The following is a 17,814-nucleotide window of genomic DNA, read 5'->3' as shown; positions in this document are numbered from 1 at the left end:
CAGGCTTCTTTGTCTTCCCATTGCTGAGTCACACAAGACATGCTTGGTTTCTAGGTCTCAGACACCATCAGCGTTCACACAGAGAATTTGAGAACTGGAAACCCAGGTCTACTTGCAGGGAGGGTCTCTTCTAGTGAGCTGGTCCCCTAGGCCATTCCAGCTACATGGCCAGCCTTAAAGGTCAACCAAGGCTCCACCAACATCAGATGCATATAATAATTATTATGATTACTAAACATTGCAGGTAGACTGGTACATCCTTTCAGGAAACTACTCATAAACTCATGGTTAAAACACGTTATTTATCTTTAGTGAATGCATTCCATAGTTTTAGCTAAGGTCACTACCGCGCACCAGGTAGCTCTGGAGATAAGCAGTCAATCCAAACCAGCTGAAATGAACCCAGACTAAACCACATGGCAAACGTGTTCGGCAGCCACAGCCATTTTCTTCAGGTCAGTCTGCAAAGCTTGCAAACTCAGAATTAGAGAAACTGCCACAAATATAAACACCCGCATGACCCTGAGGGGCTCTGAAAAGCCCTCCTTAGCTGCCCTGGAGTGAGACATAGGTAACGTGGCCAAGGGACATCTGAACATAGTCACTTTATTTTTACATGTATTTTTATGTGTCTGTGATGGAGCCTTCTTAAGCACAAGAACACTGCTCCCATGAGATGCAGGATTTGTGGGTTGTGGGCATTCAGATGATAATGGTGTCTGGTGTGCATCTAGAGGATCTCCTGATCAACCCAGAGGCCTTTCCAGGATTAATGGAAAGTTCCTCTGTGTTTCTCCCATCTGTCCTTGGAGCTATTCTCCTCATAGCTTTTGCTGCTGTAACTATGGGAAGGAATAAACTAGGTGCGGACTGAATAATGAGGGAGGATGTGCACCCTTAATCAGCTTCTAACAGCTTATGCCTTGGGCTTAGTTTGAGTTGTTCTTTTGCCAGCATCCATTGTAGCAGCAGGAACCCTGGCATGGCTGTTCCCTGATCTTCAGAAGTTGGTCAGCTGTCTGTCCCAATCAAGGCAAGGAGACTACAGCTACTGGTTCAGGGAATGGAACCACCTGTATTTTCAGTAAATGCTTTACCGCACCTTACAGTTTCCTAAGGCTGGACCATGCCCATGACAACAAGGTCGTGGAGGTAACAGAGCAACAGGGTAGAAAGACCTTGAGCCTCTAAATGACTGCTTAAAACAAATCCGCCTTCAGACCTCAAATGCTCCCCTTGGGCTGTAATGTGAGAAACTTCTATCTTCTTTCAGCCACTGAATTATTTACTGGGTCTCTTTATTGGCTGTTTAGCTTTATTCTACCCAATATAGAAATGGGCACCTTAGTACTGGGGTGATTCTGTAAAATGTGTGTGTGTGTGTGTGTGTTTGTGTACTTGTGAACAGCGAGGTCAGGAAACAGACACTGCAACTGCAGGATGGGGACCTGGAGATTGTTCTTATGGCAGGCCAGAATATTTGCATAACTCAGTAGACATTTCTGATAACTTAGAAGGCATGCCTATGTGCTCTCCAGGCAGCAGCTGGGAAGAGCCAGAATTTTAGCATGTGTTGGCTCTTAGGGACAGTGGGTGCTTTTTTTTTTGCGATGGAGTCTTGCTCTGTCACCCAGGCTGCAGTGCAGTGGCACGATCTCAGCTTACTGCAAGCTCCGCCTCCTGGGTTCATGCCATTCTCCTGCCTCAGCCTCCCGAGTAGCTGGGACTACAGGTGCCCACCACCTGGCCCAGCTGATTTTTTTTTTTTTTTTTTGTATTTTAGTAGAGATGGGGGTGTCACTGTGTTGCCCAGGCTGGTCTCAAACTTCTGAGCTCAGGCAATCTGCCTGCCTCGGCCTCCCAAAGTGCTAGGATTACAGGCATGAGCCACTGCGCCTGGTCCAGTAGGTGCTTGTATCAGACATTGTCAGCACCCCACCCTTATCCCCATGCCTGAGCCACTTCATTGTACACGGCCTAATTTCCAACTCAGTTGTACCATCTCCCTTCTTGGCACTGGTCTGTGCTGAAGGTAGGCGCCAGTGGTCTGAGAAAAAGCAGACCTGGCCCAGGACCAAGACTAGGAGTTTGTTTGCTATTGAATGAAGTTGATGAGAAGGAAAGTTTGGGAGGTAAGAGCACAGGCTTTGGCTCCGACTACCTGGGTTTTGATCTCTCCTTTCATGCAAGTTAATCAAACTCTCTGAGTGAGTTTCTTCCTTTGTAAAATGGAGGTGAAACTAGTTGTATGTATCTCAAAGGAGTATTGTAAAAATTTAATGGAATAATCCATAGCAGATGCTTAGCACAGTGCCTAGTTCAGAGCTAGTCCTTAAGAAGGATGAGCCATGATTGACAGAAGCATGCAGGTATCCTCTGCCATCTGGCAACAAGGTCAGTTTTCTATTTAAATGTGTGTAAGGGCCACATTTGATCTACAGATAGGACTGCACACATGCGGGTGCTCATTGTAGTGTTTTGGGAATAGCTATATGTGCATCTCATGGATTCTTGGTTAGTGTGAAGGGTAAGAAAAGTCCTCCTGGCCTCCTAGGAAGGCTCCTAGCTATAGAAGCTGCTTTTCCTTTAGGGACCCTGCCACCTCCTGGTCACATTCTATACTTGCAGGTAAAGGTGAGCATCTTGATGTCAACTGAAAACACTGAAAGTAGTATGAGGAACCCTTTCCATTATCTTTAAGTATCTGTAGGTTTTAATTCATTAAAGAGGGATTGTAGCCACCTGGGGTTGAAGCCAGCATTTTCCCTGAGCCTGTCAATAATTTTGATTTGATCTTCAACCCTTTCCATTATCAACGAAGGGCTTCTGCCACCTTCATGCTTATCTTGGGAAGTTCCTTCCTAAATTTCTCCTTTAGAGTGCCTGGAACCTTGTGATCCTCTACTAATGAGTTCTGAAATAATTCTCATTTTTACTAAACATCTTATCACCTAGCAGTCTCTCTCATGTCCAGAAGAATACACAATTAGGTGAATCCAATAGTGAGTGGAAAAATTAAAAGCATGCTAAGACAGTACAGATTCTCACTGGATGGCCTATTTAATAGTTAAGGAAATGCAGGTGTGAAAACATTGCCTGACCTCAGAGCAGCTATATTCCCAAACTCCCAGTGCTAAGAGAGAACTTAACATACTTCCCCAATTCCAGTTGACAGCATCCTAAGAACCCCCCTTTTTAATTTGTTCTTTATATTCGTAGAATTTGACACATAGTAGGCACTCAAATAAGTATTCCTAAATGTAGGAAATTTAGAAGGAATGAACTCTAAGCACATCTGTATCAACTTCTCACCAAACACTTTGCATATGACATATGGTTTAATTCTCATGGCAACTTTGTAAGTCAGAAATCTGATTTAAAATAAGCAAACTGTCAACAATTCCACAGAAAACGTGTCAGGCCCCTAATTTGAGTTCCCTGGCTGATCCCAAAGGTTGAACCCTTGTGAGAAAAGATATCAACCCTCTAGCAGGGGCAAATTAAAGTCTGGGATCCAAATCTGGCCTGCCACTTGCTTTTGTACATCCTGAAGGGATTTTACTTTTTGTTGTTGTTGTTTCGGTTTTGAGACAGAGCTCATTCTGTCACCCAGGCTGGAGTGCAGTGGTGTGATCTCGGCTCACTGCAACCTCTGCCTCCCAGGTTCAAGCAATTCTCCTGCTTCAGCCTCCCGAGTAGCTGGGATTACAGGTGCCCTCCAACACGCCTGGCTAATTTTTGTATTTTCAGTATAACTGGGGTTTCACCTTGTTTTCAGGCTGGTCTCGAACTCCTGACCTCAGGTGATTTGCCTGCCTCGGCCTCCCAAAGTGCTGGGATTACAAGTGTGAGCCACTGCGCCCAGCCCGATTTTACATTTTTTAATGGTTGACAGAGATCAAAGAAAAATATTTTGTGACATGTGAACATTACATAAAATGAAAATTTTAAGGTTCATAAATACACTTTTACTGGGACACAGCCACACTATTTCATTTCCATGTTGTTTATGGCCACTTTCAGGTGACAGTGGCAGAATTGGGTGGCTGTATGACCCACAAAGGCTAAAATATTCACTATCTGACCCTTTACTAAAAAGCTTTGCAAAATAAGAAAAATTAGAATGAACCCAGCTGGTCACATAAACACCTGCTCTGTGTTGTTCCTAACCAGTTTTGGGTCAAAAGATATAGAGATTTGAAAACACCTTTGCAAAGATTATGACAGTGAGAGAAATCTAGCATGGCTGGCTCCATCTTGCCCCTAGCCTCACAGGCTAGCTGTTATCACTCATTCCTGGGTGTAGGCCAACCTAATCATGGGAAGAATTTAGTTTATAGTTTAAAGCAAGGATGATAATAGCCCTTCCCTGAACTAAATCACCTTTGTAAAACTAATGAAAGGCCACAAGATTAGGATTATGAGAGGGGCCTGAATTCTGCTAAGATATAGGTGTAGTTAAATGATAACCAGCCGTTAGGTCCATGGTCCAGTTCCAGCCCATGCTGAGGTCCGAAGGGAGTGGGTAGATAAATGGCAGATAGCGGAAAGAACATTTGGGGGGCCATAGGTAGGTGAAATACAGCTTTGTTCAGCAGCTCTCTCACACTGTCTGCTCTGTCTTGGCTGCTTGCTCTGGCAGCTCCCATGCACAGCTGCATGGCCGGCTCTCCCTTCAGGGTCAGCAGCTTAACTCTCTCTCTGGGCACAAGCAAGCTGAGCTGCGTCCTGGATCCCCCCTGTCCATCTGCAAAGACAGCTTTGACTCTCTTTCTCAGAGTGTGAGTATCTGTACAGTGTCAGCAGGGCAGTTATACCTTTTACAGACAATAGTGGCATAGAGCCAAGTGACGGCCTTCCCATGTTATGGCTACATGGCTGTGTTTACATTATAACAAGCAGAGTTATGCACTTGCACTACAAACTCACTGAGTCATACAGGATGTAAACATCCTACCTTGGCCTATCCTTGACCAAAGCACATCCATTAACTTACACCAGCCATTGTTCTGGAGGCCACAAGATCTGTAACTTCTCCAATCACTCCCATAAGTTTTTTTGTTGTTTTTTTTTTTGTTTTTTTTTTGAGATGGAGTCTTGCTCTGTCACCCAGGCTGGAGTGCAGTGGCGCAATCTCGACTCACTGCAAGCTCCGCCTCCCGAGTTCACGCCATTCTCCTGCCTCAGCCTCTCCGAGTAGCTGGGACTACAGGCGCCCGCCACCGCGCCCGGCTAATTTTTTTTGTATTTTTAGTAGAGACGGGGTTTCACCGTGGTCTCGATCTCCTGACCTCGTGATCCGCCCGCCTCGGCCTCCCAAAGTGCTGGGATTACGAGCATGAGCCACCACGCCGGGCCTATCACTCCCATAAGTAACATCACTATTGTAGAACCTAAGATTGGCCTTTGAGATGTTTTTCAGAGTTTTGCATTTCTGGCAACCAACTGACTCTACCTGGATCCATGTGACTTGTGACTCAACAGTTACTGTGGCCCCCGCCCAGAGGTGAACTCAGTGCACAAGGACCATTTTCCACATCCCTATGATTTCATCCCCAACCAGTCAACATTTCCTAGTCCCCTGCCCACCAAACTATCCTTGAAAAACCCAAGCCTTTGGGGAGACTGATTTGAGTAATAACTCTGTCTGCTGCATGGCCAGCCTTGCATTAATTACACTCTTTCTTTACTGCAATACCATGGCCTCAGCAAAATGGTTTTTTTCTCTGCAGTGGGCAGGAAGAATGTGTTAAGCAATTGCAGATGCTACAAAGACACTTAGAATTGTAACTAGGGGTTTCCTATGCATCCTAGCTCCCTTACTATCTTTTTTTTTTTTTTTTTTTTGAGACAGTCTCATTCTGTCACCAAGGCTGGAGTGCAGTGGCATGATCTCAGCTCACAGCAACCTCCACCTCCTGGGTTCAAGTGATTCTCCTGCCTCAGCCTCCTGAGTAGCTGGGATTATAGGCCCCCAAAACTACACCCAGCTAGGCTGGTCTTGAACTCCTGACCTCAAGAGATCCACCCACCTCGGCCTCCCAAAGTGTTTGGATTACAGGTGTGACCCACGGCACCTGGCCCCTTACTACCTTTAGGGAGATGATAGGCTCCAGGTTTAATAAGCTCAAGCTCTTCCCCAAACCACATTCTCAGTATAAAGAGAAATTGTGTTGTTCTCAACACAATACAGAAGAGAGGTGACTACAGTCTCTTGTTCGAATGTATAGATTTATCACAAAGTTAAAATGTCTTTGCCTTACTGATAATTCTCTTTAGTTCTGTGGTTAAGAACTCTGACTTTGGTAAGACTGCCTAGATAGGGCATGGCCAGCAAGGCTGAAAACTCATTTACGGTGACCCCAATAGAAATAGCCACACCCAAGTTTCCCCTTGCTTAGGCCAGGCCAGGTACATCATGTCTGTGCCCACGCAGCAGGGATTGTAAGACACATTCTGATTGCAGAGATAATAAAATGTTCAGAAGTGAGACCCTTAGAAACGGTGGCATGTGATGCTCTTCTTGTATTGCTTCTCCTAGCATTGTCCCTTTTATGATTCTGCTTTACTCAAACTGTCAGAAAGGGTGTAACAACGAGCAATATGACTATGGTGCCCAGGATTCCAAAAAGAAACCTTCAGTGTTACCATGCCAACCAGCATCCATCCTAAGAATTGCCTCTGAATAAGCTGGGTCCACCTGCGGTGTGTCAGCCACTGGCAAACACCAGAGGCTGCAGGGCACAGAAAAAAAACCCAACCTTGGCTGTAGTCCTCCCAATACCCAGCATTCTTAGGTGTGGAGGTGAAAGATGAGTCAAACAATCATAGGGCAACAAAGGATGCATCCTGTGGCCTGCAGAACCTCAGGGAAAGCTCATATCCTTCCTTTGAATTTGGAGGGTCAGGTGAGGATGGGCAGACGTTTGCAAAAGTAAAGTCTATTTCAGGGTCCTGTCCAGAGACCTCTGTGCAGGAACTCGTTGCCTGCTTCCAGGTGAGACTTAAAAAGAAAGAAAGAAAGAAACAGCCAGGCGTGACGGCTCATGCCTGTAATCCCAGCACTTTGGGAGGATGAGGTGGGCGGATCACGAGGTCAGGAGTTCAAGACCAGCCTGGCCAACACGGTGAAACCCCGTCTCTACTAAAAATACTAAAAAATTAGCCTGTAGTCTCAGCTACTCGGGAGGCTGAGGCAGGAGAATCACTTGAACCTGGGAGGCAGAGATTGCAGTGAGCCGAGACCGTGCCATTGCACTCCAGCCTGGTGACAGAGCAAGACTCTGTCTCAAAACAAACAAACAACCCACCATACATTTGTTTGTTTGTATTTACCTGTATTATCTATTTAAATATTTTGTTTATGGCACCACCTATTAACATTCATTTAATGTATTTTATATGTATTTGATGTATGCTGATCAATTATTTCACATTTTATATTCTTTTTTTTTTTTTTTTTTTTGAGACGAGAGTCTTGCTCTCTCGCCCAGGCTGGAGTGCAGTGGCATGAGCTTGGCTCACTGCAGCCTCCACCTCCTGAGTTCAAGCCATTCTTCTGTCTTAGCTTCACGAGTAGCTGGGATTACAAGCGTGTGCCACCATACCCATGTTCACACTCATGTCTGAGACCAATTTAGATTAAATAAATTAGAATATCTAGGGCTGAGGCCCAAGCACTGGTTTGTCTATTTGTTTTTGAGACAGAGTCTCATTCTGTTCCCCAGCCTGGAGGGCATTGGTATGATCTTGGCTCACTGCAACCTCCACCTCCTGGGTTCAGGCAAGTCTCATGCCTCAGCCTCCCAAGTCGGTGGGATTATAGGCATGTGCCACCACACCTGGCTAATTTTTGTATTTTTAGTAGCGATGGGGTTTCACCATGTTGGCCAGGCTGGTATTGAACTCCTGGCCTCAAGTAGTCCACCTGCCTTGGTATCCCAAAGTACTGGGATTATAGGCACGAGCCACCACACCCAGCCAGCACTAGTATTTTTAAAATCACTTGAGCTGATCCTAATGTAAGCACGGGTTAGAGCCACTGCACAGGGTGGTGATGCTCAAGGCTTGCTGCATATGGGTCACCTGGGATGCTCTTAGAGCATATTAATACCTGGACCCCAACCCATGTCAATTGAATCCAAATTTTAAAGCTCTCTGGGTGATTCTAATGTGGAGTCAGAATTGAGATGTGCTGCCCTCGACCAAATAAGAATAACTTCTTACTTTGCATCTCATCTCAAATTATGTAACCACGTCACTCAAACAAACTTATGTTATTGGTCCTTGTGTTATTAAGTCCAAACTTACGTTATCGTGCATCAGCCCACACAATAAAAACTTCTTCCAGTGGTCAAATGAATTCCTTGATCTTACCCTGAAATTAAAGTCTGAACATACAGAGATATTTTCCTCTTTCCCCAACTTTCTTCTTAATCTGTTTAGCCACAGTTGGAGGGGCCTCATTCGAGAATCTAAGTGGAGTCAAAGTTCTGCTTCACCAAGGCCCACAAAATGGTGAGTTGATAGGCTGCACAAACACACAAAAGCCCCTAACAAATATTCAAGACACCCCAGAACCACATGTGGCTGTGTTTGCAGCTTATCAGTCATGTATCAGTTTCCTCATTTTCAAACATAAGTGGCAGGCCCAGACCTATTCATTTCTTGTACTCTAGACCGATGGTTCTCAAAGGAGGTCCCTGGACCAGCAGCAGCAGCATCTAAGGGAGCTAGCTAGAAAATTCTGGGGCTTCACTCCAGATCTACTGATGAGAAGTTCTGGGATGGGACTCAGAATCAGTAGATCTCATTCAGTAGATCAGAAATGGGGCCCAGATTTGTAACAAGCCCTCCAGGTGATGCAGAACTCACTCCAATTTGAGAGCCAGGGCTCACCAGAGGCTCTTTGATATAACCAGCTGAAGACCGCTGCAGAGACTGAATGTTTCATACATGATCAGACAGAGAAAAAACAAACTGATTTGTGCTTTTACTTGTCTCGGGTAGCAGTAGACTCATTCCAGTTGTTCAGAGTCCACCCACTTTGAACTTAGAACAAAGATAACTCTCCATCCAGAGTTTGGATAACTCTCCCATCAAGGTTAACTGACACCGAGATCACCACGTCTTCGCAACATGAAACAATGTGCACCATGCAAATACTCTTCTCTCTCCCGGAGAAAGCATGTGAATGCTTGGGCAACATTTAGAAATTGCCGGTGTGGCATCTCCAGGTATTTCCTGAGTCCCCATTTTTTCACTTGGTGTCATCTTGTACATTTAAAACCTTTTGCATTCTCCTTTTCAATTTCCCATTTGTTCTCTATGTCCCTAGCAGCTCAATTCTGAATTTGGTGTGGGTTCTGTGTAGGGAGGAGCATAGTCACCACCCTTTCATGGCCCAGGAATCTCATCATTAAAATGAGCAGTGCTCCGAAGTAACCTCATGGCCTTGTGTGTCTCACAACGACGGTCTCTGTCACGAATACAAAACAGGGGACACGAACCTGGGTAATGGACACACGCCCCCATCCCTTCCCACAGATACACATCAGAGAGCAAAGAGCCTGCATAACTGCCCTCCACTGGGTAAAGGGTTAATGCCTTTTAACATTGGTAGTTTTGCGGTTAGAGCCTCCCAAAAAATAACTTCTATAGTGAGTGTTGCACCCTCCTCTACCATTGCAGGAGACTTGCTTTTTCACACATGGCCTGAGTTCCTTCCTTCCCAGCACACCTGCCTGCCAAATCTCATTGCTACCTCTGCCTGAGGCCTCCAGATGTTAGTAGTGATGGACGGAAACAGGACCAGGACTGAATCCGTAGGTGGTCACAGCACTACTGCCCCTGGTTCCTGGAGAGCAAGCTTTCTTCCTCATTAGCGAGAGAGCTGATGGCTACATGTTGACATGAAGGACTCCTTTTGTTGTATTCAACATAAAGCCCCTTTCCCCAAACTCTTACTCTGGTTTCTTATTTTCCTACTCCCTGTACTACCTCCAACTCTTTTTCTTTTCTTTCTTTTTTTTTTGCTAGAACTTTATTGTGGTACAATTTACTTAACAAAATTTACTCAAGTGTATGATTCTCAGTACATTTGAAATTGTGCAACCATCACCACAGTTTAATTTTATCACATTTTTATCACCCTATTTGCAGTCAATTTGGGGTCCTTTTTTTTGGCAGCTGGGATGCCTGGGCTGTCTGCTGTCACCATCTCCTGGGAGAGATGATCTCAAAGAGAACAGCCCAGACAAAGTTCATCCAAAGAAAGTTCTTTGTTGCTCCCACCAAAACCCCACTCTTCCCCTAGACTTGGGCTCCTATCACAGCCTTGGCTTTGATCCCTGAGAGCCCCTTTTCTGGACAGTACAGTGCGGGGAGACGGTGCAAGCCCATTTTGACTTCACACACATGTGAAGCTGCCAATGTGTGCTTCTGTGGGAAGAGCGGTTAAGAGCCGGGGTTCAAATGCAAGCACTACCATTTACAAGCTATGCATTGAAAAACTAACTTCCCGGGGCTGCAGTTTCCTACTATGTAAAATGGAAATCAATATAAATATAAATATATCATAGTCATGGAGAGCCTGGAGTGCCTGTCACATTCTCAGTGACATTCACAAGTGTTATCCACTGTTACTAGACTTTGACCAAAGTGTCCCCACTTCCAAATTCAGAACTCTCACCACTTAGAGGTTGAAAGATGTCACTCCCGACAGGTGCCACAGAACATCCCCAGATGCTCAGAACAGGAAGATATGGTTGGAAATCCTGGGGAGAAAAAGGCTGGAAAAGTTACAAATGGGGAGAGAGAGGAAAAAGGCAGCTGGAAAGGAAGTACCAGGAAGAGGAGGGGCCGAAGGAAAGACTAGGAAAACTGATGGTCAGGGGTCAGGGGCCCAGGGCTGGGTGATGGGATAGAGCAGCTGGAGACTGAAGGGGGAGGGAGGAAGTAGAAGGGAGGACAGGCGGAAATGTGGGGAGGACGCTTCCTGATAAACTTATGGTCTTCGCATGCTCTTGAAATGAATAAATTTTGTTAAGTAAATTATACCACAATATAGCTCTAGCAAAATAAAAAAAAGGAAAGAAAGAAAAGAAAAAGAGTTGGGGGTAGTAGAAGACTAGGAAAATAAAGAAACCAGAGTAAGAGTTTGGGGAAAGGGGCTTTATGTTGAATACAACAAAAGGAGTCCTTCATGTCAACATGTAGCCATCAGCTATTCTTTGCAGAGGAGAGCCAAATACAGGTGCTCAGAATGTATTTTTTTTTGAGACGGAGTCTCGCTCTGTTGCCCAGGCTGGACTGCAGTGACATGATCTCGGCTCACTGCAAGCTCCGCCTCCCGGGTTCATGCCATTCTCCTGCCTCAGCCTCCTGAGTAGCTGGGACTACAGGCGCCCGCCACCGCGCCCGGCTAATTTTTTGTATTTTTGGTAGAGACGGGGTTTCACCGTGTTAGCCAAGATGGTCTCGATCTCCTGACCTCGTGATCCGCCCGCCTCGGCCTCCCAAAGTGCTGGGATTACAGGCGTGAGCCACCGCGCCCAGCCGGTGCTCAGAATGTATTCTAAAGGTTAGAGCCACAAGCTACAGGCAAGGCTAGAGTTTATGGTTCGTCCTGCTGTTTGTCCCGCTCTCGCTGTGGCTTTGAGTCTATGTCCTCAAGAGGCACTTGCAGCTTCTGGCATCCAGCCAGGGTGGCTGGGGACAGCATTGAAAAGGGGGCTGTGGGAACAGCCTGGTGCAGCAGTGCCCCCTCAGCTCGGATTGATTCCTTTGTTGCAAACATGAGGAAGCAGAAGCTGTCACACAGTAGTGGCCAAGGACGCTGGCATGCCACTGTTTGGCCCAGCCTTCCACCCTCCCTCACAGTCAAACAAGCAGCCATTATTTATAAAAACTCAACACACATTGGATTTTAATGAGAAAATAACTGTATACTTGCATCGAATGCCTCACAATCACTATAAAACCAAAGCAGGATAATAACATTTAAGTGGTTAACATACACAGGAAAGCCAGATACAGAGTATAATTTCCAAACACAGTATTGCTGCTTTTTCCCCTCCTCCCCCAAGAAAAGAAAAACAAAGAAAAAATAATTTGGGCAAAGAGCAACACAAAATCAAAATTGGCAGCTCACTGAATGCTTAAAATTCAGGAAATTGGTTCTTTAACTAAAATGGAATATATTCACCATCTCTAACACTTAGGCTACTTTTTTTTCAATACATAGTTTAATTAAATCCATTCTTTAGTTGGGAAAAAAAGGTTTATTTGTCTTCAGAGACAAGAATCAACACTGTTTTAGTGTTCCTTGTTACACTTTATATATATATATGTGTGTGTGTATATATATGTGGACATTGATCTATATACGGCTTATATGTCATTGTCTAGGGTGAGCAGCATGCATGGGTATGAAGAGGCAAGTAAATTGCATTGTGTCATCCAAGTAAAACACAGCCCGGCCTCCTGCCACTGACAGACCCTGTTTCCATAATTTCTGGATGAGAAAGCCAAGGCATGTCAGTAGTTAATCAGCTCCGGAGGAAAGTGAACACCTATAAACACGGCAGAATGCAATACTTCCAGAAAGGCTTTTAACATCTACAGAATCTAAACATTTTGTAAGAGGTGGGGTTAACAAGCTTGCGTGCTATTTGGGGGTGGGGCTGAGCATCAGAGGCAAAGTTTCTCGTAAGCCTCTTTCTCTCGATGGATTAGGCAGGAATGACTTTCCTCCAGGGGACGGTCCCATCTTCAGAAAGTTAAAACAGTCCATTTGGGATCCCAGAGCCTAGCACGGTGCTATGTACAAAGCGGTGGCCCCAGGTTTCTTGAATGAATAAAAAACTCAAGAGCACAGAGAAAATCTGGCTCTCCCAAGTAAACTGTAATTTACATTTTAATGGGATTATAATAGGATCTTCAGTGAGTGGAGCAAGAAGATTGACAGCAATAATCCGAAGGCAGCATAGGAGTAAGAGCAAAAGTTAAGAGATGTAGGGGCCACAGTGAAAACAGCTCTGTGACTGTGGGAGAGTCCCAGAAACAGTATTTCTTTCCTTATCCACACACGGAGCATGGCCCAAGAACCCCCAGCTCTGGAGCTCTCATATTCTTTAAGCCATAAGTGCTCTGGTTCAATCAACTGTGGTCAAAGACCACTTCATCTGCCTCTAAAGCGATTCCGTGAATAGTGTGGCCTTTTAAGCTTTTCCCTTAGCTGTACATTCTCTTGTCAAATGTAGGTTTCACGTAGCACATGGTTTCCTTCAAAACAGAACAAAAAACTTTAAGGTAAGTCATAAGGATGGTTTAGTCTTGTGAAAAATGGGGAAGTTAGTGTTTATCATGTCTGTGGTCTCTACCAGATCCATGAGTCAGAGAAAACGAAGCACATCACATTTTTTGTGCAACCCATAGAACTATCCTACTCTCCAACCATCCTAACCTGCCACTGTGCCTGGGGCCGTGCAACACTGCTGCCTCCTCTGTTCTTATCCCTGTGTCTGCTTTGGGAATGCCCCCTTATCGCTGGGTTCTCAGCCCAGGCATCTGGGACCTCTGGCTGGAAATCCTCAGGTAAAGACGATCCTCCTTCCTGGGTCCTCCCATTTCGTGTCAGGACTTCTAATCTAACACGGATCTCATTTTCCTGAGAATGTTAGTCTCCATGCCAGCCTCCCTCACTATAAAATGAATTTCTTGCAACAGGGATCTTACTTGTTTTGTGTCCCCAGTGGCTAGCACATTTTGCTGAGAATTCATTCAAAATGCTCAGGAGAACGAATCATATAAAGATGGTGCCAATTGCCCATGTGCTATTTGGGCTGCCATCTGTAGAATGTGGCTTCAAGTTAGAGGTTCCCTTGGCAGTTTTAAAGGATCCTTGTTAGTAGATGGTTCCATTTTTTACTTTGTGCCTACTTCTCATCTGTGAACAAATGTCCCCCCCAAAGTCAACACTAGTCTAATAAAAGAAGCAAAGGAAATGTGCGTTAACATCTACATACAAATTTTGTGAAATTGCTACTTGTTAGAATAACATACTAGAGCTTATGACATAACAATATAAAAACAAAAATGATTTTTAGTGAGGTCTGACTTAATTATTGCTTTTTTAAAAACCACAGTTTTAAAACAAAGGAAAAAAAAAAGAAGGCTGGTTATTTTTTTTTTCTCATGGCCAGAATTGAAAATTTTCTCATCCAGAAATTTAGGGCACCCAATTATTGAATACCCTTATCATATTGCTTTAAATGACAGAAAGATTAAAGCTGGCATCCTCTATAGTATACTAAGCATGAATGCAAAGTATGAGAATAAATAGGAGACTTTCCTAAATGTCAAATTACAAAACTGCTCAAAACTTTGTAATTGTGACTCATGCAAATACCTTGTTAGGTCAATTTAATATTACAAATACTGCATCAGCTCGGTGCCTTTATATCCCTTTTCATAAAAAAGAAATTCTCACTCCACTCCTGAAGCCAGCAAACAGCTTTGGAGGAATTACCTGTATACCCAAATGCCACGGTCACTCTGGAATTTTAATCCACTCACACACACACGCACACACCCTTACTCATGAACATACACATCTTACACAAACACACAATGGTGTACACACATACACACATCCACACACACCCCATCTTTAGGATTTGTAGCTGATTCCAAGCCTGCACTTAAATTTCTATTCTATATTTTTCTTTGTATCATCCTGAAAAACACTGGTTGCTCAGCAAAAATAGTATCTCTTACCTCCTTATTTTGTTCTCATTCTTTCTCCCTCCCTCCCTTTTTCTCTACCTTCATGACTTTTCTTTCGTGTTTCCTTTCTGATTGATCCAAAAAGAATCCATCATTCTTCTTCCTATCTCTAAGGCCCACTTTATAATACAAAATAGTTATAAACACCTTTTTATTTCTTGTCATCTACCTCTCCAAGGCAGAGTTCGCCTTTTTTTTTTTTTCAATTATTGCCGCTCTAAAAATGCCCCCACCATCTTGAACCAAGTTTTTCAATGTGTACAGATTCTATACATGTATATATTCCCCCATCCCATCATAAAAATAGTTGTTGCCCACTAAATATAGTTTTCCTATGAAGAAACATAACTGAAAATGTGTTCTCATAAACTGCAGATCAGTGAATATTATAAGCAGACACGATCCTAAAGCTAACATCATCCATTTGGTTTGGTTTTCTCTTCCCCTTTCTCAGCCTCCTCATGTAGAATAGATTGTGTTTGAGACATGAAGAAATATTGTCTTAAAATATGGATTTTATGAATTGTGATCATGAGTTGTTCTCAATTAAAAATAATTAAATGTAAGACAAGTGGAATCATAACTGCCTCTTCTGGGCAAACATGGAGAGAAATGCCATTCATTTTATGGCTGCTGGAGAAAATGGAGTTAATGCAACACCCTCTGATGCTGCGAGAGACAGGTGGGAAACTGGTGTAGGGAAGTATCCTGTGCCATGTAGGCTGCACCAGCCTGGGCCCTACTGCTCTCTAAGTGGCCCTATCACCATTGTCCTTCATCACCCAGAGAGGCTGGTCTCAGTTCTGCCTGTAGCAACTATGTTGATTTGCTTGTAACATGTTTTGTCCTTTTGGATCCATTGTAGATTGGCCCAAAACCAGACACTGGGATTGAGTCACCAAAAAAGTCCTTTCTCTTTTGACTCCTGGGTGTCCAGAGTCTGATAGGTGGACTTCCTTTTCGTTTCGTTTTCATCATTATGTATTGCAGCTTCTGGTCTACATAAGGATTGCTGAGTTTGTTTGCACTTTAATAAATAGTCCATTAAAATGCTTTCAGTTGTTAATTTCTTGGTTTCTTGGTCTCCCAAGCACCAAAGACGCTTCCTGGGTTGAAGGAAGTTTATTCGTTGTCTTCTTCCTCCTGGTTGGCATAGATCCCTGCTTCCCAGCGCAAAGCCAGCGCGCTCTTTCTTCGATTAACCCGTGTGGCCTCAAGGACCTGTAAAGAGAGGGGAAAAAATTATGCAGAGTTCATGGATGTTAATTATGAACATAAACCAACTTCTCTGTTTCTTTCTTCCTTTCTCTTTATCAACTTGAGAGGAGAAAGTGATAAAGCACTGCTGGGAGACAGGAGAGACGCTGGAAAAAGGGGAATGGGAGGTTCTGGTTATGCATTCATCTCACAGCCAATATTCATCTGCTACTTGACCCCTAGTTTTCACCATAAATTTAATTTTCATGAAATGTTCTGCAAGTTTCTTTGAACTAGCCGTGATTCTGCATCAAGTTTTCAGATAAAGCAGATCTCTACAGGCAACAGATCAGTGCTGTCCAACTGAATTTTATGCAATGATGAAAATGTGTCTCTGCTATGCAGTATGGTAGCCACTAGCCATATGTGGCTATTGAGCACTTGAAATAGGGCTAGTGTGGCTGATAAGCTAAATATTTAATTTTATTTCATTTTAATTAATTATAATTTGAATAGCTCCATGTGACTAGTGATTACCATATTAGACAGCACACTATAGATGGTCTTAGTCTCTTTATAAACAAGCAAACCAGAAAATAATTCCAAACAATGAGACCAGTGTGGATTCAGTCCATCAAGCTTTGCAAACCTATATAAGCCATGATGATATTTATAGTACAAAAACCTACTTTGGCAAAATTAAACTAAAAAAGCCATTACATGAAAAAAAAAAAGTTCTTGGATCAATAGACGCAATCTCAGCATTCTGATGCAACTTCAGACCCCACATGCTAATCAATGAAATGAAAAGGTGATAACATTAAGGACAAGTAGGCTCACTACTACTGAGGGAGAGCCTCCCTTCCTCCCATTCACTAGGGCAGTCCGTGGACTCCTGAGAGGAGACTTCAGCCTATCTGGTCCAGTTTCAGTTTGATCAAGAAGAGATTCCAGATTAATGGCATTTAGGTTGCCAACATATGAAAAATGGTTCTATTTCATGACAATGCAGCAAAAACAAGCCCAGGCATTCTTACCAATTGCTCTGGCATTTGCTTAGGATGTATAGTTTCTGATTTTAAAGAAAAGTCCAGTAGAGCCAACACTGGTTGATTATCCAAACTGCAATGAAGGCATTGCTTATTCTAATTATAATCAGTTAGGCAAGGGACAGTGATGTTGGTGATATGGATTGGCTGTGTCCCCACCCAAATCTCATCTTGAATTGTAGCTCCCATAAACCCCTTGTGTAGCAGGAGGGACTCGTGGGAGGTAATTCAATGTGGGGGCAAGTTTTCCCATGCTGTTCTTGTGATAGTGAATAAGTCTCACCAGACCTGATGGTTTTATAAAGGGCAGTTCCCCTGCACACACTGTCTTGCCTGCTGCCATGGAAGACGTGCCTTTGATCTTCCTTCACCTTCCGCCATGATTGTGAGGCCTCCCCAGCCGTGTGGAACTGTGAGTCCATTAAACCTCCTTTTCTTTATAAATTACCCAGTCTTGGTTATTTCTTCATAGCAGTATGAAAATGGACAAATACAGCTGGCGACTCCAGAGAAGCAAGGAGATGCAGTTACAGGCAGAGGTGGGAGCCCAGACATAAGCAGATTCTGGGTAGATGGGAGATCGGTGGGTCCATCTCAACCTGCTTCTCTGCACCTTTGCCAAATGAATGGACCACGCAGAGCTTCAACATATCTTCCTCTGGGAAGCCTCCCCTTTTCCTCCTCATTCATGTTTGCTGAATGAATGACGCATTGTTAAGCACATAAGCCATGTGTGTTTTGCATAATGTGTTTTGTATATAAGCATATCATGGTCACTCAC

At 43.9% G+C, this 17,814-nt stretch overlaps 1 protein-coding gene across 6 annotated transcripts in view; it reads right to left on the bottom strand.

Annotated features, from left to right (window-relative positions):
• Positions 1-11,898: 11,898 nt before the first annotated feature.
• The window catches only part of PALM2AKAP2 (PALM2 and AKAP2 fusion), a 533,392-nt gene continuing 527,476 nt past the window's right edge, over positions 11,899-17,814 (bottom strand). For 4 of the 6 annotated variants that reach the window (XM_058445343.1, XM_032164831.1, XM_058445342.1 and 1 more), the window contains one exon: positions 11,899-16,008. In XM_058445343.1, the coding sequence (XP_058301326.1) occupies positions 15,910-16,008 (99 nt within the window). In that variant the 3' untranslated portion in view covers positions 11,899-15,909. The remainder of the gene's footprint in view (positions 16,009-17,814) is intronic. The other 2 variants (XM_032164830.2, XM_032164832.2) reach the window with 2 other exon arrangements.

This window comes from Hylobates moloch, unplaced genomic scaffold, assembly GCF_009828535.3.
Source record: "Hylobates moloch isolate HMO894 unplaced genomic scaffold, HMol_V3 SCAFFOLD_10, whole genome shotgun sequence".
NCBI lineage: Eukaryota > Metazoa > Chordata > Mammalia > Primates > Hylobatidae > Hylobates > Hylobates moloch.
This window is presented reverse-complemented; position numbering and strand designations above follow the sequence as displayed.